At 42.1% G+C, this 23,047-nt stretch overlaps 1 protein-coding gene across 6 annotated transcripts in view; it reads right to left on the bottom strand.

The window, feature by feature from the left end:
• Acer3 (alkaline ceramidase 3) overlaps positions 1 to 23,047 on the bottom strand; it is a 107,401-nt gene that overhangs the window by 77,375 nt on the left and 6,979 nt on the right. For 4 of the 6 annotated variants that reach the window (NR_153759.1, NM_001360616.1, NM_025408.3 and 1 more), the window contains exon 1: positions 18,166 to 18,360. The exons of 1 other annotated variant lie outside the window; for it this stretch is intronic. Coding sequence is in view for 1 of the 5 variants with exons in the window: in NM_025408.3 (NP_079684.2) it covers positions 18,166 to 18,268 (103 nt within the window). In the remaining 4 variants the exon portion in view is untranslated. Of the gene's footprint in view, positions 1 to 18,165; positions 18,361 to 23,047 lie in introns of those variants that run through there. One more of the 6 variants, XM_030242889.1, reaches the window with a different exon arrangement.

A 23,047-nucleotide genomic window follows, 5' to 3' on the forward strand; every position in this document is an offset into this window, starting at 1 on the left:
GATTGAAGGTGAGAAGGAAAATAAAGCCATGCAGTTTAAGTTGGCATGAAGGTCAAACACATGACAGAAAGGATAGCTTTATAGAGTAAGGAAGCCCAAATTGGTGGGGAAGCTCAGAGCATGTTTGGAAAAAAGACAGAAAGAAGAAAAGAAAAAAAACTATGCTTTTCTGAATAATTTAGAAAAATCAGCAGACTTACAAAGCTATATGGCTGAAATCCAGTAAACTACTACCTAAATGGCTTTCTTATCTCAAATATCTATTCACTTATTTACATTCAATAAAACTGCTAGTTTTAAAATATATAAATTCTTGGTTAAGAGAAAATAGCTATCAGCAATATTTGAAAGACAGCCCAAAAATCCTTGCACTACAAATATGCAAACATGTTGGAAATTTTCAATAAATATATTCTTTGTTTTGTTTTTGTTCCCAAGACAAGGTATTGCTATATAGACCTGGTTAAAGTAGTCTATATAGCCCTGGCTAATGACTTATGTAGACCAGGCTGTTTTCAAACTCACAGAGGCCAGTCTGCCTGCTCCTGCCTCCCCAATGCTGGAATTAAAGGTATGTGCTATCACTGGGCTTAATGAATATATTCTTAAACAATATTAAAACTCAAGATACTTCTGAGGAATGTGACACCAAAGGAAATTAAAAACCAATATGGTAACCAGGTTAAAATTGCCCCAAGAGAGCAAGGGGAAGGGCATGATTTGCCTGTTTGGGTACCACAGAAGGGTGAGATGCAATGTTCATAGTAGAATAAGACTGAGGCCTTGGATCGTTTCAGGAATTAGCACTAGGTCTGGGATTATCTGATATCCTTAAGGAACTACCTATTCACATCTATATGAAATTTAAAAAGAAAAGAGAGGGAGAGAGGGAGAGAGAGGGGTAGAGAGGGAGAGAGGGAGGGAGGGAGGGAGGGAGGGAGGGAGGGAGGGAGGGTGAATGCCCATAACACATGTGTGGAGGCCAGAGGACAACTGGAGTCAGATCTCTCTTCCCACATTTATGTAGGTCTAGGAGATTGAACTGAGGTAGCCGGGCTTGTGCAGGAAGACTTGTACCTGAGCCATTTTACAAGTCCCTTAAAAGATTGTCTTTGTTCATTTGTTTTGTATCGGTTTGTTGTTGTTGTTGTTTTGTTTTGTTTTGTTTTGTTTTGTAACTTATTAGTGTAAACTTTTTGGATGACACATCTAATACTAGCAAAGGGCTGAACATGCCTGTGAGAGCAACCCCTAAAGCAATAGTAAAGAGAGATAACAGAGCAGCTACTAGACCAGCTAAAATGCCAGATAAACACATAGCTAAATTAATTCAAAAGACAACAGGAAAATAATGAGAAAAGGCAAAGGACAAATGCAGAAGACAGTAAAAAAGATAATAACCAAATCCTACTAACATTACCTATAAACAGACAATGTATGCCAATGAAAAGACGGATTTAAACCAGGTATGGGGGCTCATGCTTATAATCCCAGTATACAGAAGGCTGAGACAAGAGCATCCTGAGTTCAAAGCCATCCTGGACTATAAAGAAAGATGTTTATATCATAAACCAAAAATTAAAATAAGAAGAAATTGTTAAACTAACAAAAAATGAACATAAAGAGTAAACTGTAAATCCTATAGAAGTGCTTTACATGTATAAATTTACAGATAGATTAAAAATTAAAAGGAAGGAGAGAAGAGCAATGCCAACATAAACTTTGAAAAAGCTAGGTGATTACACTAGCATCAAAGAAAGCAGACTTCAGGTCTTAGTGATTACCAGAGGAAAGAGATGACATGTCATAGAGGTAAAGAGTTAATAATTCAAGCTTATCAATGTGTATAGAGTCAGCGATAATACCACAATTTTACTATTTCTAATTCTGGAGTTCTTCTTTGCTCTTCTAATCTACTCAGTCACCACTGTTAAAAGCAGACTGTTGTGAGAAATTAGAGAACATACCTAAGAGCTAACAGTTCACCTCTAGGATGAGTCAACAATTGTTGCCAGCCCCCCAAATAAATTATTTCAACTTTAAGCTACTTACACACTTTCAGTGAGTAAAATAGCTCTTTTGATTATTATGCATATATTATAGAGATCACTAAAAGGATGCTTGTAAAATTCTAGAAAGATAAAACAGCTTATGAAAGTACTAAACTTTGTTCTTATTTTTTAGTCTCAACTTCTAAGTCTTAAAAGTCATGGTATAATTTGGCATAACAAGTTTACACAATAAGAAAATTAAATTTCAAACTAAACTTCAAACACTATTTTCAGTTACTTATTGCCAAATAAACCAAACTTCAAATTTTCAAAAGATAATTAATTATTATCTCTCATAGAACAATATGAACAATGAAAGAGACACAGATGTATAACATATATGTGAATACCAATTCTGAAAAGAGTAGTGTGAACAAGTGGAAAAGATTGAATACCTAAGAATAAATAAACTAGATAAATGATAGGTGAGTATATGCTCACCAGAATGATTAAAATGAAATTAGCTGAAGCAAAGCACTGACAATGCTGTGGACCAGATGATGTATTCTAAATCAGGCATGGAGGCACATGACTGTATTCCCAGGGGCCAGGAAGGCCAGCAGATGCTGTCTTAAAAAGAAAGTCTGGTAGTTTCTAATACAAGAAAAATATAGATTTACTTTATGTCCTAAATATTCCAATTAAAAGTATTTAGCTATGAAAAAATAAAAAGAAGCATCTATTAGGCAGGTGTGGTGACACAGCTGCACCCCAGCACTTAGAGGCTAAGGAAGGAAGACTGCCACAATTTCAAGTCAGTGAGGGCTAAACAGAAGTTCAGCAAGGGATACATAGCAAGACCATGTGAAAAAAGTAAATAATAACAAAATAACAAAAAAGTCTATGTCCACAAAAAAACTTGTTCAAGAATGTTCATAGCAGTTCTATTGCTAATTATCAAAATCCAGAAACAGTCAGATGGCCACCCAAGCAGGAAAATGGGTTTGTATTTCACTTATAGTAAACTACCAATACATAGCAACACAGATGAATTTCAAAAACATTCTGCTGAACAAAAGAAGTCTTACATCAAACAGTAAATACTACATGATTCATTCTTCTTACATGTAGTTCCAGAACAGGCAAATCTTCCTTATGGGAGAGGGAAAAATCAGAACAATGGCTGCACTGGAGAGGAAAGAGGAGGAAGTGACTATAACACAGAAGGGGCATGAGGTTCATGGCAAGCAAAGCTCCCTATCTTTCTCTTTCTCTTCCTCTCCCCTGCCCCAACACTTGCTGGGAAAAATATAAGGCTTCTAGGATGCTAAGCATCCACTGTACTACAGACCTACATCCCCCAACCCAAAGCTGCATATCTTGACAGGGGTTCTGTTACACGGGTGTACTTATTTCTCAGCAAATACAAGTTTAATATTTATGCATTCCATTGAATGAGGACTTTATACAAAAATAAAAACACATAAAAAGGGGCTGGTGAGATGGCTCAGCGGGTAAGAGCACCCGACTGCTCTTCCAAAGGTCAGGAGTTCAAATCCCAGCAACCACATGGTGGCTCACAACCATCAGTAACGAGATCTGACTCCCTCTTCTGGAGTGTCTGAGGACAGCTACAGTGTACTTGCATATAATAAATTAATAAATCTTTAAAAAAAAATAACAACAACAACAACAAAATCCTGAGTCTCACATTAAAAAAAAAAAACACATAAAAAATTGAACTTTATATAATGAAGCAACTGTGAAAGTTTTTAGGGGAAGTGTATAGTTGAAATACTTCAAATACTTTGAAGTGTATACTTTGAAATGTGTCAAAAAATAAAATGATAGGCAGAGAGAAGAATCAGTAAATGAATGGATATGTTATAAAACAGGTACAATAAAATGTTAAAGCATAGGCATTGGGTAAATGGACATCCACTGCAGTATTCTTCCAAGTTTGTTGTATGTTTGAAATTCATTCTCTTGAGAAATGGTTAAGGATACTATTGGCTGCTCTTTCAGAAGACCCAAGTTCAACTCCCAGCACTTACACAGAGGCTTACAACTGTCTATAACTCTAGTTGCAGATGTTGTCCTCTGGCCTTGTTGCACATTAAGTATACAAGAGGTACACTGACATATGTGAAGGCAAGACACCAATACACATAAGATAAAAATAAATCAGATTTAAAAAATAAGATATAAAGTGCTGCCAGGCAGTGGTGGCACACGCCTTTAATCCCAGCACTTGGGAGGCAGAGGCAGGAAGATTTCTGAGTTCGAGCCCAGCCTGGTCTACAGAGTGAGTTCCAGGACAGCCAGGGCTATACAGTGATACTCTTGTCTCAAAAAACCAATAAATAAATTAATAAGTAAATAGTAAAGTGCTTATCTCACATGCTTGAAGTCCTGGCTCATAAGGAACATTTTATAGAAAATAAAATGATATAGAAAATAAGTGATTTACCCATAGTCACAAGCCTAAACTTGAGCAAAGTTCTAGACTCAGTGTACTGGCCTTTCTTTTATCCTGTTGCTTTCTCCAAAGTAAAACTCTCAAGATTTTCATGACCATAATGGTTCTTGTTATCTCCCTGGTTCTGTCATTTTGTTGAGTTCTAAACATGTTTGCAACCCAACACAAAATTGTAAATTTTCTGAAAACATTGACAGTGTTTTTTGGCTTTGTGCTATTTTTTTTTAACTCAACCGTGCGTTTCTCAAAAATAAACTGTAGATGACAATGCAATGCTGGTGTGCTGCAGTGTCAAAGTTAGGCACATCTACAAAGCTTTATAAACCTGTTTCAGGTTTTAGGCTAAGTATCATTTCACTCTGTTCCAATGTACCTGTAGTGGCTATTCCTGGTTGTCAACTTGACAATATTTGGAATGAACTACAATCCGGAATTGGAAGGCTCACGAGTGACCCTTATCTGGAGGCTTGGAGATCCTTATCTGGATCTTGGTTTGAAGATCTTGAGCCATAGTGGCTATGGATTCCAGAAGATTGAATCTCCAAGTTTAAGGAACACACCTTTAATCTGGGCTACGCCTTTCATCTGGGATTAAAGGTGTGGTGGAACACACCTTTAATCTGGGCTCCACCTTCTGCTGGAGACAATATAAGGACATTGGAAGAACGGAGTCTAGCTCTTGCTCGAGCCCTTGCTCCTTCGCCTGCTTGCTGCATGAGACTGAGTAACTGCTAGATCCTTGGACTTCCATTCACAGCTGCGACTGAACAATTGTTGGGAATTGGGCTGCCGACTGTAAGTCATCAATAAATTCCTTTACTATCTAGAGACTATCCATAAGTTCTGTGACTCTAGAGAACCCTGACTAATACAGAAGTTGGTACCAGGAGTGGTTCTAGAGTAACAGAAGTACAAGGATGAATCTTTTAAAATACTTGAATTGGCTTGTTGATCCACCAGCACTTTCAAATATTGAAACCTCTCCAGATTCTCTCCCTCCTGGGAGCTCAGAGAATTTTGAAGACCCATGGTTGAAACTATATTCCGAACTTAAAGAAGCTAATGCCCTTGATTTTCTTAATGAATTAGGTGATTCAGTGCACAAAGCTTTCTACAAGATGGGGAAAAAATCGAAAAATGATTTTACTGGCTGGCTGCTCTTAGTATCTGTGGAAAAAATGATGAATGAAAGGAAGGAGTTGTGTGATAAAATCGAAAGGCTCCAGACACAAGTAAATGATCTAAAAGTTGCTAAGTGTGTCCTTGAGGAGAATCTTCTCTCTTGTAGCAATAGAGCTCAAGTTGCAGAAAATCAAACAGAAACTCTCATTGTAAGGTTGGCTGAACTACAGCGAAAATTCAAGTCTCAGCCTCAGAGTGTGTCGACAGTTAAAGTAAGGGCTCTAATTGGCAAAGAATGGGATCCTACAACATGGGACGGGGATGTGTGGGAAGACCATGTTGAAGCTGAGAATTTTGAATCTTCAGATTCTCAAGGGTTTGCCCCACCTGAGGAAGTAGTACCCTCAGCCCCACCTCTTGAAATAATGCCTTTCCCACATGAGGAAATTAATTTTGCAGAGTCTGATAAACCAGCAATGACTTTCACTACTGATGTTTCTCAAGGCCCACCAATAGTTTCTTCTAGACCTGTAACCAGACTCAAAGCAAAACAGGCTCCTAGAGGGGAGGTAGAAAGTGTAGTCCATGAGGAAATTCGCTACACTACTAAGGAGCTTAATGACTTTGCTAATTCATTCAAGCAGAAACCTGGTGAATATGTGTGGGAATGGATTTTAAGGGTGTGGGATAAGGGTGGAAGGAACATAAGACTAGAGCAGGCTGAGTTTATTGACATGGGTCCTCTGAGTAGAGATTCTAGGTTTAATACGGAAGCTCGCATAGTTAAAAAAGGTGTCAAAAGTTTGTTTGAATGGTTGGCTGAGGTGTTTATCAAAAGATGGCCTACTGGAAATGACTTGGAGATGCCTGATATTCCGTGGCTTAGTGTTGATGAAGGGATTTTAAGACTTAGGGAAATTGCAATGCTAGAGTGGATATATTGTGTAAAGCATAATTGTCCACAAAGGGAAGGTCCAGAAGATATGCCTTTCACTAGCTCTATAAGACGCAAATTGGTGAGAGGGGCACCAGCACATTTGAAGGGTTTTGTTCTTTCCCTTTTCCTTGTGCCAGATCTTAGCATTGGAGATGCTTCTGCTCAATTAGATGAATTAAATTCACTGGGTTTAGTTGGATTCCGAGGTAACAAGGGCCAGGTGGCAGCATTGAATCGCCGGAAACAAGGTGATTCTAGTTATTATAATGGACAGCGTAGACAAAAGAATGTTTATAACATACCCAGTAATGGTCAGCACAGGAGAGGTGAAATTTATAATGGCATGACTCGGTTGGACCTTTGGTACTGGCTAACCAATCATGGTGTTTCCAGGAATGAAATACATAGGAAGCCTACTGCATATTTGTTTGATCTGTATAAGCAGAAAAATTCTCAAACAAATGAAAGAAAGGCTACATTAGATCGTGGTAAACAGCAATCTCGGCCAGTGAATCAATTTCCAGACTTGAGACAGTTTGCAGATCCGGAACCCCTTGAATGAAGGGGTGGCCAGGTTCCTCTGAGGAAGGATCTTGATAAGACACTCAAAGGTTTTGCTGTTACCCTTTCTCCAGTTCTTCCCCAGAGGGACCTACGGCCTTTTACAAGGGTAACTGTACACTGGGGAAAAGGAAATAATCAGACTTTTCGGGGTCTGCTGGATACTGGTTCTGAGTTGACACTGATCCCAGGGGATCCCAAGAAACATTGTGGCCCTCCAGTTAAAGTAGGGGCTTATGGAGGGCAGGTGATTAATGGAGTTTTGACTGATGTCCGACTCACAGTAGGTCCAGTAGGTCCTCGGACACATCCTGTGGTGATTTCCCCAGTTCCAGAATGTATAATTGGGATAGATATACTCAGAAATTGGCAGAATTCTCATATTGGTTCCCTGAACTGTAGAGTGAGGGCTATTATGGTGGGAAAGGCCAAATGGAAGCCTTTAGAGTTGCCTCTGCCAAAGAAAATAGTGAATCAAAAACAGTATCGTATTCCTGGAGGAATTGCAGAAATTACTGCCACTATCAAGGACTTGAAAGATGCAGGGGTGGTGGTTCCCACCACATCTCCATTTAACTCTCCTATCTGGCCAGTGCAGAAAACAGATGGATCATGGAGAATGACAGTTGATTATCGAAAACTAAATCAGGTAGTAACTCCAATTGCAGCTGCTGTACCAGATGTAGTTTCGTTACTTGAGCAAATTAACACATCTCCTGGCACCTGGTATGCGGCTATTGATCTGGCAAATGCCTTCTTCTCAGTACCTGTCCATAAGGACCACCAGAAGCAATTTGCTTTCAGTTGGCAAGGCCAACAGTATACCTTCACAGTTTTGCCTCAAGGATATATTAACTCTCCTGCCCTGTGTCATAATTTAGTTAGAAGGGATCTTGATCGTTTGGATCTTCCACAAAATATCACATTGGTGCACTATATTGATGACATTATGCTGATTGGACCAAGTGAGCAGGAAGTAGCAACCACTTTGGACTCATTGGTAACACATATGCGTATCAGAGGATGGGAAATAAATCCAACCAAAATTCAAGGACCATCTACCTCAGTGAAATTCTTAGGAGTCCAGTGGTGTGGGGCATGCAGAGATATTCCTTCTAAGGTGAAAGATAAGTTATTGCACCTGGCCCCTCCTACAACCAAGAAAGAAGCACAACGTTTAGTGGGTCTATTTGGATTCTGGAGACAACACATCCCTCACTTGGGTGTGTTACTTAGGCCTATTTACCAAGTGACTCGGAAAGCTGCTAGCTTTGTGTGGGGCCTGGAACAGGAGAAGGCCCTTCAACAGGTCCAGGCTGCTGTGCAGGCTGCTCTACCACTTGGACCATATGACCCAGCAGATCCGATGGTACTTGAGGTGTCTGTGGCTGATAGAGATGCTGTTTGGAGCCTCTGGCAGGCCCCTGTAGGTGAATCACAGAAAAGGCCTTTGGGATTTTGGAGCAAAGCTCTACCATCATCTGCAGACAACTATTCTCCCTTTGAAAAGCAGCTCTTGGCCTGCTATTGGGCCTTAGTGGAAACTGAACGTCTGACAATAGGACACCAAGTCACTATGCGACCTGAACTACCCATCATGAGCTGGGTACTATCAGACCCTGCAAGTCATAAAGTGGGACGTGCACAGCAGCAGTCTATTATCAAATGGAAGTGGTATATACGTGATCGGGCCAGAGCAGGTCCTGAAGGCACAAGCAAGTTACATGAAGAAGTTGCTCAAATGCCTATGGTTTCTACTCCTGTTACAATGCCATCTGCTGCCAAGCATGCACCTATAGCCTCATGGGGTGTTCCCTATGATCAACTGACCGAAGAGGAGAAGACTAGAGCCTGGTTTACTGATGGCTCTGCACGTTATGCAGGCACCACCCAGAAGTGGACAGCTGCAGCATTACAACCCCTTTCTGGGACAACCTTGAAAGACACAGGTGAAGGGAAATCTTCACAGTGGGCAGAACTTCGGGCAGTACACATGGTATTACAGTTTGTTTGCAAGAAGAAATGGCCAGATGTACGATTATACACTGACTCATGGGCTGTAGCCAATGGATTGGCTGGATGGTCAGGGACTTGGAAAGATCACAATTGGAAAATTGGTGAGAAAGACATCTGGGGAAGAAGTATGTGGATAGATCTCTCCAAATGGGCAAAGGATGTGAAGATATTTGTGTCCCATGTAAATGCTCACCAAAAGGTGACTTCAGCTGAGGAGGAGTTCAATAATCAAGTGGATAAGATGACCCGTTCTGTGGACAATCAGCCTCTCTCCCCAGCCATCCCTGTCATTGCTCAATGGGCACATGAACAAAGTGGCCATGGTGGTCGAGATGGAGGTTATGCTTGGGCTCAGCAACATGGGCTTCCACTCACCAAGGCTGACCTGGCTACAGCTGCTGCTGATTGCCAGATCTGCCAACAGCAGAAACCAACACTGAGCCCCAGATATGGCACCATTCCTCGAGGTGACCAGCCAGCAACCTGGTGGCAGGTTGACTACATTGGACCACTTCCTTCGTGGAAAGGACAGCGTTTTGTTCTTACTGGAGTAGATACTTATTCTGGTTATGGATTTGCCTTTCCTGCACGTAATGCCTCTGCTAAAACCACCATTCACGGACTGACAGAATGCCTCATCTATCGTCATGGTATTCCACACAGTATTGCTTCTGACCAAGGAACTCATTTCACAGCCAGAGAAGTACGACAGTGGGCTCACGATCATGGAATTCACTGGTCTTACCACATTCCCCATCATCCTGAAGCAGCTGGGCTGATAGAAAGATGGAATGGCCTTTTGAAGACGCAGTTACAGCGCCAATTAGGTGGTAACAGCTTGGAAGGCTGGGGCAGAGTTCTTCAGAAGGCAGTATATGCTTTGAATCAGCGCTCGATATATGGTACAGTTTCACCCATAGCCAGGATTCATGGGTCCAGGAATCAAGGGGTGGAAAACGGAATAGTTCCACTTACTATCACTCCTAGTGACCCTTTAGGAAAATTTTTGCTTCCTGTCCCCATAACTCCAGGTTCTGCTGGCTTAGAAGTTTTGGCTCCAGAGAGGGGAGTGCTCCTACCAGGAGCTACAACAAACATTCCATTGAACTGGAAGCTCAGACTTCCCCCTGGTCATTTTGGGCTTCTAATGCCCTTAAACCAACAGGCTAAAAAAGGAATAACAGTGTTAGGAGGGGTGATAGATCCAGATTACCATGGGGAAATTGGATTACCTCTTCACAATGGTGGTAAGCAAGATTATGTCTGGAGTGTAGGAGATCCCTTAGGGCGTCTCTTAGTACTACCATGTCCTGTGATTAAAGTCAATGGGAAACTACAACAGCCTAATCCAAGCAGGATGACAAAGGACGCAGACCCATCAGGAATGAAGGTATGGGTCAATCCTCCAGGAAAAGAGCCAAGACCTGCTGAGGTGCTGGCTGAAGGAGAAGGAAATACAGAATGGGTAGTAGAGGAAGGTAGTTATAAATACCAATTAAGGCCACGTAACCAGTTGCAGAAACGAGGATTATAAAGTAATATGAATGCCCATTGTAAATTTACTAATGTGTTTGCGATTGTACGAGGGATAGTTATATCATGTTAGGCTTATTTACAACCTTGTTATTGTTTCATGTGAACATGAGATATTATTTGTGTCAAGTTGACAAGGGGTGGATTGTAGTGGCTATTCCTGGTTGTCAACTTGACAATATTTGGAATGAACTACAATCCGGAATTGGAAGGCTCACGAGTGACCCTTATCTGGAGGCTTGGAGATCCTTATCTGGATCTTGGTTTGAAGATCTTGAGCCATAGTGGCTATGGATTCCAGAAGATTGAATCTCCAAGTTTAAGGAACACACCTTTAATCTGGGCTACGCCTTTCATCTGGGATTAAAGGTGTGGTGGAACACACCTTTAATCTGGGCTCCACCTTCTGCTGGAGACAATATAAGGACATTGGAAGAACGGAGTCTAGCTCTTGCTCGAGCCCTTGCTCCTTCGCCTGCTTGCTGCATGAGACTGAGTAACTGCTAGATCCTTGGACTTCCATTCACAGCTGCGACTGAACAATTGTTGGGAATTGGGCTGCCGACTGTAAGTCATCAATAAATTCCTTTACTATCTAGAGACTATCCATAAGTTCTGTGACTCTAGAGAACCCTGACTAATACAGTACCCAAAAATATATTCACCTCAACACCCAAAACCATTTACTTGCAGTCTCTGAGTTGGATATATTAAATTTAAATCTATTTTTGGTCCTTCCTTCTTCAGCTGACTTATGGTGCTTTTGAATTGTAAGTTGGATAAAGTACTGCTTATCTGCTTTTCCTTAGGTAAAGAATTCTCTTGGGACATGCAAAATGGCTCAATGGGTAAAGGTACCTGCCATCAAGTGAGAGGACCTAAGTTAATCCCCAAGTCCCAGGTGGTAGAAAACAGAATTGACTCTTGCGAAGTGTCCTTTGATGGCCACATGCATATGCACACATACACAATAAATAAATACATAAATAAGAAGTTTAACAAAAGAATTATCTTCTTTAAGGTGTCAGGAATGTCACATCTGCCAGTCCACAAATACTCAGGACTAAAAGACTCCTAATGAATGATTACTCACTTATTTCAAGAAAAATGGAAGAAGCCTGAGAAAAGGAAAAGGGGAAAAAAAAGTAAGAAAGCAGATACCCCTAGTGACATATTTATGAGAGACATCTAGTCAGCTTTTCATGCTGAGCTACATAGGAAAAGAAACAAACACCTTTCTCCTATCTAAGTGAATCTTATAGCAGTCATGGAGACTAAGGGCTGCCTACTTCCTTCTGTGTGGATCCTATAAATAGGATTGAAGAGTGGCAACAAATCCATTAGGAAATACAATACTTAGCTCAAACCATCCCAACTCCAGAACAAAAGGGAGATGATGAGTGCCAATCATTATTTCCATCAGTAAAGGTGTAGCCAATCATCTTCTTCTGACAAATGAAAGTCATAACTAAGAATTTAAAAATATTCTTTAGCTTTTTGAAAAATAACTTCTAGCACTCGGGAGGCAGAAGCAGGTGGATTTCTGAGTTCGAGGCCAGCCTGGTCTACAAAGTGAGCTCCAGGACAGCCAGGATTACACAGAGAAACCCCGTCTCGAAAAAAAAAAAAAAAAAAGAAAGAAAGAAAGAAAGAAAGACAAAAAGAAAAAGGAAAAATAACTTCTTTAAAATGTAAATCTTATACATTCTTCTATCAAATACATTTTTAAATGAATTTCACTTGAAAGGAGCAGTGTAAACAGGCCTAGTATCTCAGGCCTGCAATCAGAGCTACTCTGAAGGCTAAGGCAGTAAGTTCAAGGCCTGTCTGAACTACACATAGTGACTTCAAGGCTAGCTAGGGCAAATTAGTGAGATTCTGTCTCAAAATAAAAATAAGAAAGTTGAGCTCTAGATCAGTGGTATGGATGAATGGATAGATAGATAGAGGTACATACATACATACATACATACATACATACATACACACACACACACACATACATACACACATTTAGAGGGACAGATAGACACATAAAAATGTAGACATTTAAGTATAAATACATAGATACAGCTCAGCATGCATGCATTTCTAGGTTCAACCTCTAGTCTTGTGGGGGGACAGTACCTACTGGCCTTTCCAACTATATGGACAGAGAGCTGCCTATACATAAGAGTTTTACAGTCTGAGTCAATGACTAAAGAGCTCAATACATATTTACTAAATGAAAAATCCTGAAAAAAAAATTAAAGGCAGGGTTTCACAATGCCTAGGGTGGCTTAAAACTAACTAAGAATAGTCTTGTACTTCTGACTCACCTGTCTCTACCTCCCAAGTCCTGAAATTATAAACATGAGCCACCACACCCAGATCCCTAAATAATTTTTGATTGAGTAATTTCTTCTCTAAGCCAATAAAAAGCTTAGAACTCTCCTCTTCCTTTAGGCAATATTTCTTCCATTAAACGCCTAGTACTTAAAATGCCACTTTCTGTAATGTGGTAGATTGAGGCGGTAACTTCTTTCAGACCTAATTTCTCTTTTTTAAAATAGGGTTGCATCACCCTCTTAATGGAATGTTTGAGAATTATTAATACACAGACAATCTTCATGTAGCAAGTAGAGCTCCAATATGTACATATTTTAGTTTGACAGAATTTAGGTAAATAAAACCAATCCAACTAAATATACTACAATCTTCACTGCTAGATCTTCAACCTACATATAACTACATAAATATTTTTTGTGTGTAACCAACTAAGTCAATTCTTTCAAAGTTGGTTACTTTCAAAGTCACTGAATAACTAGCCAACAGTGAGGAAAGAGCAAACAACAAACTTCAATTGATAGAAATTCCAAACAATGTAAACAGAGATACAAGAGAAACAGAAAACCATGGAAATATTGATGCTGCTATCATTTAAGAGGCTAAAGCTATACTGCCTGAGGAACTTAGGTAAGGCAAACTTACCAACTTAAAGAACACAACAGTTGTGGGGGAAAACAGTAAAGATAACCCAGAAGAATGATACTGACCAACAGCAAACAAAACTAAGTCAATTCGGAGAGGCCCTTGGTCTTGCAAAGATTATATGCCCCAATACAGGGGAATACCAGGGCCAGGAAGCATGAGTGGGTGGGTTGGAGAGCAGGGTGGGGGGAGGGTATAAGGGACTTTTGGGATAGCATTTGAATTGTAAATGAAAAAAAAAATCTAATAAAAAATGTGTCCCAAGATATAAGATATAATTTGCTAAATGCATGAAACTCTAGAAGAACGAAGACCAAAGTGTGGACACTTTGTCCCTTCTTAGAATTGGGAACAAAACACCCATGGAAGGAGTTACAGAGACAAAGTTTGGAGCTGAGACAAAAGGATGGACCATCTAGAGCCTGCCATATCTAGGATTCCATCCCATAATCAGCTTCCAAACGCTGACACCATTGCATACACTAGCAAGATTTTGCTGAAAGGACCCAGATATAGCTGTCTCTTGTGAGACTATGCCGGGGCCTAGCAAACACAGAAGTGGATGCTCACAGTCAGCTATTGGATGGATCACAGGGCCCCCAATGGAGGAGCTAGAGAAAGTACCCAAGGAGCTAAAGGGATCTGCAACCCTATAGGTGGAACAACATTAGGAACTAACCAGTACCCCAGAGCTCTTGACTCTAGCTGCATATGTATCAAAAGATGGCCTAGGCGGCCATCACTGGAAAGAGAGGCCCATTGGACTTGCAAACTTTATATGCCCCCGTACAGGGGAACGCCAGGGCCAAAAAGTGGGAGTGGGTGGGTAGGGGAGTGGGGGGGGAGGGTATGGGGGACTTTTGGGATAGCATTGGAAATGTTAATGAGGAAAATACCTAATAAAAAATATAAATAAAAAAAAAAAACTAAGTCAATTCTAACTAAAGGAAGTCTTGGAAATATTTTCACAATCCAGAAAGTGCAAAGGATAAAACTCTAAATAAAAGATTATCCAAACTCAGAAAGGATTTGTCAATGCACAAGAAATACATTCATCCCACATTACATGATGAGAAGACAAGCACTGTTTAAACTACATTTGATAAGTTATTTTACAAAGAAATAAAACATTCTTGTGTATGTGGTAGCAGAGGAACAAGTGGAGAGGTCAGAGGACCACTTGTGGGAGTCAGCTCTCTCCCACCTTGTATGTTTAGGGAACTGAACTCAGGTCATCAAGGTTGGCAGCAGGTAAGTGAGCCATCTTGCCAGTCCTGTTTGACAAAAGCTTTTAAAGTTTGCAAAACAACTATAACTTTTCAACTATTGATTATAAGATTGGTTTAGGGCCACCAAGCCTGATAAACTAAGTTTGGTCCCTGGAACCCACATAGTGGAAGGAAAGAATTGACTTCTGCAACTTACCCTCTGGTCACCATACAATGTGGTGCATGTATACTCCCTCTACCACATAAGCAGAGTATCTTTTGCCCAGTTCTAGCTTGCATTGTTATTTGGATAGTCTCATATAAAACAGGAACCATTTATCCCTACAACTTTAGGCACATTGAGGGGCTTGTTATTTCTTAACTAAAGAATCTCTCCACTGGCCCTTACAATCTTTTCAAATAAAAAGTTCTAATCGATATGGGCTGATATTTAAAAGATAGCCTTTCAGGACTGAGTTACCCCTGCCACATCTATAGCTCCCTAAGCTCAATTATTACCCAAAATACACACACTGAATGGCAAAAGATGGCTGAATAACTTGAATGGTAGCCCAGTTTGTCTTTTGTGATAATATAGAATTTCATGTCTGTTCTCCCTTGAATGCAAGACCAAAAAAGTAACTAATGGAGAATCAAATGTGTATAATAGATTTAGAATGCAATCTCAACCTGAATACTATTTCAATACAACTTACTGCAAGCTTAGATAAATTACTTCATATGCTCCTGGGCTAGAGAGATGGTTCAGCCATTGAAGGCTAGGCTTACAACTAAAAATAAAAGAAATATACATTCTTTCCAGGGATTGAGTCTCACTCCTGTGATATCAGCCTTGGGATGCTAAGACAGGAAGAGTATCAAAAGTCTGAGGTCAACTCAGCCTATTCATTGAACCCCTGGAGCATCTGGGCTAGAAACCTTTCTCAAAACAGAACAAGCTAAAAATTAAAAATTAAAAAACATTTCAAGTTCTTTGTCTGTGAAATGGGAATAATACCTTCTTCGTAGAATTACTGCAAACTCAAAAGAGATATAAACATATCAAACTATGGTACACAGTGAGTACTTAGATAATAACTATTGCTATCCTTGATAATACTATCATTAAAACTCATTAATGTAAACGTGCTAGAACTACACTTGTCGGGAATACACAGTATTATTAATCACCCTTTGCTTGCTTGCTTATTTTGTTTTGAGAAAGTGTTTCATAGAGCAGAGCCTGCTCTAGAACTCCTCATTTTCCTGTTTCTGCCACTAAGTGCTGGAATTGTAGGCATGTGCCAACACACTCAGCCTTTTAAATCTGCATACTATATTCAAAGGCTAAATCCTCACACTCCAAATAATGATATCTACCACTATGTTATATGCTCAGATAATCTGTCTCAACTTCCTTCAGGTCATCTTCTCCCAAGGTAGTAGTTGCCAACACATCCATTTACCCTCTTCATGCAACCCCTTTGATTGCTATGTCTAAACCTTCCTACAGTCTACTTAGTTTCCTTTTCTGAGGACATGAAGAAGTAAACCATTTCCCATTTCTCAGAGCTATTTGACAAAACACTAGTATCTTCCTCTCTCACAGTTCAACTGTTCTCACATGACTCAACTGCCAGTTTTCTCTTTTGATTCTAATCTAAAACCTTGGTTCTAAACCAAAAGTTTTTATTACTAATGTAGATTAATAAAACTGCAAAAGGCTAGTACCTTTACTACACGATTCCTTCCTAAAATAAATGACTTAAGTGAGCGATGGCTATTTTAGCACTTTCAATGACAAATGGCTCTTGCTCTTACCCCCATGCCAACTTGTCCCATGCCAATATCACTGCTTAGAAAGTTTTGTCTTATGAAACAAAAATCTTTCCCCTTGCAGTTATTTTATTCTATCCACTGCACCTAATTCTACAATCTAGAGAAAGTGAATGAACTCCAAGCCCATCCAATATTTGAAGACCCCAAGAGAAAAAAAAATAAAAAGCTACATACTTCCAACTTAAAGAACATGATTTTAAGTCTCCCTGGCGGTCATGAGCCTCTGGTATTCTTGCCAAAACTGTCTAAAAACTAACAGGCAAAGTGCTTCCTTTGCCAATGTTTGGGTTGCCAAGTAATTACCCTATAAATGATCCCCTTTGCCCATTTTCTCCTTTACTGTATAAAAACTATTTATTTAAACTAGTGGTTCTGACACTCAGCCTAAATCATGGCCTCAAGGGCATGGGACTAACGTCCTGAAAAACTACAAGACTTTCTCATCTGGCCTGAAACTCGTCCTCCAAAAGAACTTAAGTACAGAACGTTAGCTAAGAGTTTTGCCTCACGGCCTAATAAAGTGGATCCATTCAAAAGAAGGCAGTAGCAACCAAAGACTATTCTCTGTTCCTTGCCAGAAACCAAAAAAGGACGTGTTCTCAAAAGCTAACCAAAGCGGATGGAAGAAGTGGCTGATTTCTTTCTTGCCTGGTTGGAATAATTATGTAGAAAACACAAACACACACACACACAAACACACACACCCCGAGAAAACCCTAATCTGGCTAGTAATGCTGGTCTCCAGGAGCAGCAAATCGTGAACTCTAAAAGTGCTTTCATAGAAATAAGTGTCCTCAGATGACCACTAGCCCCTAGAAAGTCTGATAAGCTAGATGCAGTGGGGAAGCAGGGAGAGGTAGTCTCTTGGGAGAGCAGCTGAGGAAAGTAGTGACTAGGTGCTCTGGCTACCACCTCTGGGACAAGAGGAACAGTGATCTCTAGAAGAAGGCAGCGGGTAGGGATGGCAATAGGAGTGAGAATGGGGGTGGAGGCTCCGGCATTGAGAAACGGTAACTGTCTCCTGGAAGTGAGTGGTCTACCGAGAACGGACAGATGAAGGGAAGGCCCCTGAAGAGTATTCCCGGATTGAGGGTGGATGAAGCCAGTGAGCGTCCCCTTCTCTGTGCCCGGCTGGCTGAGGCCGGGTAGCAGCATTCGGGCCCTCCCGGCAGAGACCTCCTCAGCCCCGAGCGACTTCAGGGCGGGCAGTGGCCGGCCTGGCAGCGGCCGCGCTCAGGTAAGAACTCCTATTCCCAGCGGCGCGCCTCACGCTCTCATCCGAGGTCCGGGCGCGGCTCGTACGTCCCTTTCGTCCCCAACCTGAAGGCCCCCAGAAGCCAGTCCAGGCACCACTGGCGGCCACGTCGGCTCCCCGGCTTCCCACGGCCGCGCACGCCTAGCTGCCGCTCGCGGGCCCGGCCTGGAGCCTACCCTCGCCGCCAGGTTCGCCCTCCGCGTTCTCCCACACGTCTCCCCTCGGCGCGCGCCCTCGCCTCAGGCTCCACTCACAGAACTCAGCGACGAACAAGGTCACCACATAGTTCTCCTCACACCAGTCCAATGTGGAGGTCGTGGGGCCCCAATAGCCTTTGCGGTCCACAGCCGGAGCCATCGCGCTGACGCCCCACACACCCTGCTCAGCCGCTCTCGGGCCGGCTCAGGCAAAGCGCGCTCTCCGGCTTCCTCCTCCCTTACCCAAAGGGCAGGGGCGGGGCTAGAGCCGTCACTGAACCTGCCCAGAGGCAGGCCCCGCCCACCGAGCCTCTGGCCCGTCCCGCTCCCTGCCCAGTCCCACCCACCGCTCCCGGGGCAGGCGCAAATGACCCATCCTGATCGTGCGGGGCTGATCTGTAGCTCTTGGACCCTGGGTGGGAATCCGGAGAAGTGGGAGAGGTTGTTATCAGCCAGAGGAGTTAGGGAAAGGGGCGGGGGGAACCCGGCCGACCCCGACGTGAGGGTGAAGTAAGTTGGGAGGCTTCCAGGACCCACTTTTCCGTCAGGATGGGACCAAGCCTCTATTAGTGTGAGGGCAGTCTGTTTTAATTGGGGCAAGAATGAGAAGAAACCTTTCTCTGTCAAGATTAAACTTGCACAATGAGACACCTCAGTGTCTAACTCAGACCACGGACCTCCAACGAGGGAGGAGACTAGTAACAACACCCCCAGGCAGCTCCAGAGATACCCAGGAAGTCATTCTGAGTGAAAGGGACAAGTCAGAATGTACAGAACAAAAACCAGGTATTAGGATCCTTTAAAAGTATACACTGAGGGGCTCCGCTGTTAGGACCGTTGACTGGACTTCCAGAGGTCCTGAGTTCAATTTCCAGCAACCATATGGTGTCTCACAACCATCTGTAATAAGAACCAATGCCCTCTTCTGGTGTGTCTGAAGGCAGCTACAGTGTACCCACATACAACAAATAAATAAATAAATAAATAAATAAGCAAACAAACAAACAAATCTTTTCTTAAAAAAAAAAAAAAACGTGTACACTGAGTAAAGTACTAAAAAGTCTGTGGCTTCCCTTTAGGCCATGCACAGCATTTTCTGCCTCTTTAGTGAGCTTTTCTCCCTTGTCACCTCCACACTGGGCTATTAAAGTCCGTGAGATGGCTCAACGGGTTTGGCTAAAGGCACTTACCATGCAAGCCTGGCAGGCTGAACCTGATCTCAAGAACCCATGTAAAATACAAGGAGAGAACCGACTTCATAAAGTTGCCCCCAGACCTCCGTACAGGCAACATAGCACACGTGTCTACACACACACACACACTGGGGGGGGGGCATAATAATAATAATAATAATAATAATAAGAAGAAGAAGAAGAAGAAGAAGAAGAAGAAGAAGTAAAAACTTAAAAAATAATGGATACATCCTGCTGCCTTTTGTGTTCAGCTCCATCAAACTTTCCCCCTGCTATGAAGATGCCGACTCTCCCACTTTTGTTTAAAATTTTGCTCCTTGAAGACCTCCCTGGCTTTCACACCTGAGAGCCTTTTGTCCTTCCTTCGTATCCCACACTCATGACACCATGAATAGAGACACTTCCCATACTTTGTGAGCCAGCCTGCAAGATTCTGCCTGGCCACACTGTGCAGAACAGGGATATACAATTGTTATTTTCTAAATGAGTCTGGTGAGCTGCAACCAAAGGGGAGGGGGCCAGAGATGTGCATCATTATTCACAATTGGATGTCATTCAAATAGGTTTAGCAGAGGTGAACCATTGAAAGTCAAGGTACATCTGTATTTGCTTTAAATATGTGATATATATATATATATCACATTAGTTAAGCTAGACAGTGGTGGCTCATGCCTTTAATCCCAGCACTCTCAAAAAGCAGAGGCAGGCAGATCTCTGAGTTCAAACCCAGCTGGGCCTATAGAGTGAACTCTAAGAAAGCCAGGACTATGTAGAGAAACAGTCTCAAAAAATGTTTTATTAATTTATTTTTTATTTTGTGTGTGTAAGTGCTTTGCTTGTATGTATCTGTGCATGTATTCCCCAAGGAGACCAGAGAGGGCATCAAATTCTCCAACTGGAGTTACAGTTAGTTGTGAGCTGCCAAATGGTGCTGGAAATTCAACTCAGGTTCTCCGGAAGAGCAGCCAGCTCTCTAACCACTAAGCTTGCTCTTCAGCTCCTATATTCACTTTTCAACTAACCCCAGCTTTGAAAGCTTTCAACAGACGACTACTTCCCAAAATGACAAAGAAGTCCATTCAGCAGTATGTTTGGTTTTGCTTTGTTTCTCTCCATGGAAAACGAATGACACTTGAAGTTTACCTCTGGCCTGCATACACACACTCATGCACATGTATCAGCACACACACGAACACTCACAGAAGATCATATTATGTGGGAACTGGCGAAAATGAACTGGATGTCTACTGGAAACCAAGACTTGAGCTCAAGGGTGGGAAGGCAACCGTAGGAGAGCAACACTTCTGTATTTTTAACTGCCAAAATGAAACGCAACAAGACACCCTAACGAGGGAAGCTACCAAACTAGTATTGTAACAAATGCTTAATAAACATCTATCACCTATCAGATAGTGTGATAGGCAATAGAAGAGTTCAAAGCAGACTTACATATCCCATGGATCCAAATGGCTGTAACAACCCTAGTACCTAACGCACCCTGCTCCTAAATAATTTTGAAATCTAACAGTCCTATAACTCAAGTACTGTTTTGATCAATATGCTGAAACTGACCTGGCGAACTAAAATTACCTCCCTAGGACACCTGGATAATAGCTGGGACCCTAGGCAATCTAATGAGAGGGTCACGTTTGTATCTCTTGTGCCTAGCTGGTCCTCTAGGAGCTCAGAGGAAGGAGGTCTGAGCTGAGCTGACAAGGAGATTGTAGGCTAAGGACCAGCACTGTGGTGGGTTCACTTTCCACCTGGTATGGAGAAATAAGGCCTGGCAGATCTGTAGGAACAATTCCATTTGAAGCCCAAAGAATCTTAAGCAAGAACCTGATGTAGGTACATTTGCCAAAAAAAGGGCAGATAACATTGATGTGGATACATTTCTGAAGGGAGGGCAGATAACATTGATGGGATACGTTTGTTGGAGGAAGGGCAGATCAACATAACTGGGCAAGACCTGAAGCTCTTGAACTGGTGAAACACACTATTGATGAAGAACACATTTCCCAGATCCTCGACATATAGAACTCAGTAGGATTTGTAAGCAACTTTAAGAAAGGGTTAAGGGGGAGGGACAAGATGAAGAGTTGGGCGCTAGCCATTCCCATCTGCTGGGCAAAGCAGAAATTGACTCTGGGTGCTATGAGTTGGACAGTCTGTAAGAGAATGTGTGGAGAGACATTTCTGGGCAAGAAAACAACATGCAAGGGCTTGAAAGGGCAAGAGAAAGGCAAACAGAAGGAGGCACTTAGAGTGCTGTGCTTGTGTGCAGAGGTGGGGGCAGGGGAAGAATGACCATCAGCCAAAGGATTGAGAGCTCTGGCCTGATGCACCCTTACTGTGTGCATCCCAGCAAAAACAAAGTGGGCAGGGGGAATGGTGAGGTGAATGTCCAAACGTCTGTGATAGGCAGGTCATGTTTCCAGGTTTGGAGGGGAGGAAAATCAGGCAAGTCGAAGGGCTGTGGCAATAACTTCAATGAAGACTGTCTAGGTCTCATTAAATTGCACCATAGCCCCAGGCTGCTCTTCCACCAGCTTTTCTTCCACAAGCTTTTCAGGCGGGAAACCCAGGGCTCATTGATTCATGAGAAACAAAGGGGAGCAGAGGTTTCCAGATCAGCACCTGAGCCCCACATGTGCCAGCTGGGAGGTAATCACTACACAGGACCAGAGCCAGCAAAGCTTTGCTTAAGCACCTTGAATATGATAACAAAATAATGTCCCGGGGTCAAGGGGTCACTGATTAACCCCAAATGGATTGTTTCATTTTGAGTGAGATGATAGAAATGTCAACAATATCAAAATAACCTAAGAATTCCTGCCCTAGGAAGAGGCACGCCTCCTTTCAACATCACCTAGGAGCCTGCCCTCTCAGTCCCTGAACTTGAAAGGACCATTTACAGGTGTGTATCTCTAAGTGCCCATTCTTTACATCTGCCACACAGCTGTCAGTTACCACCTCCATACTGGCTTGGATCTCAATCTCCAACCCACATCTGTATCCAGGGCTTTAGCTCTTGAACCAATTAAGATCATATTTTGCTAGAAATGACATCAAATGAAAGAATTGTTCCAGCATCTTAACTAAAGAAAGGATTTTTTTTTCATCAAGTAGTAGAGGGTCCAAGTTCCTAGCTCATCTGCCCAATGCAGAATGTCTTTAGTTCTTACTCTAAAGCTTTGAGCCCCATGCACAGGATAGCTGCTGCTTGTCTCAGCATCCAATTGTGATCAGCAGTGGGAGGAAGGGCAAGGGCAGAAGGCACATCGGAAGCTGTGCTTTCTTATGAAGAAGACAATATCGCTTCTAGAACTTTCACCCAGGGGTACCTATTTAAAACTATTTGGAAAGAAGCTACCGTGGGAGCTCAGAGACTGTGACAGAGAATCTGTGGAGGCTGGGAGAAGATTCTAGGAAAGAGTTTGAATGGGGCTGTCACCAAACAAAACCAGCTTCCCTCAGGAAAGAACTCATCCAAATGACCTTCTGAGCAGTCTCATAGGATATTTCACAAGGATCTCAAATTCAGTGTGTTTTAAAACTGACTCTCTCACTTCCCCTAGCTTCTCCACTGGTGCTTTCTTTACCATGAGGATAAAATGCAGAGCCATTGACCCAGTTTGCTGAACAAAGAAAGAATGACCGACTGACAGCCAGTTGTCCCATTCTGTCACATTTGACCAGTGACTAGCTCCTGTGGTCAGGCTCTGTCCACTTCCCTCTTCCCTCAA

This window comes from Mus musculus, chromosome 7 (assembly GCF_000001635.26).
Source record: "Mus musculus strain C57BL/6J chromosome 7, GRCm38.p6 C57BL/6J".
In the NCBI taxonomy this organism is placed as follows: domain Eukaryota; kingdom Metazoa; phylum Chordata; class Mammalia; order Rodentia; family Muridae; genus Mus; species Mus musculus.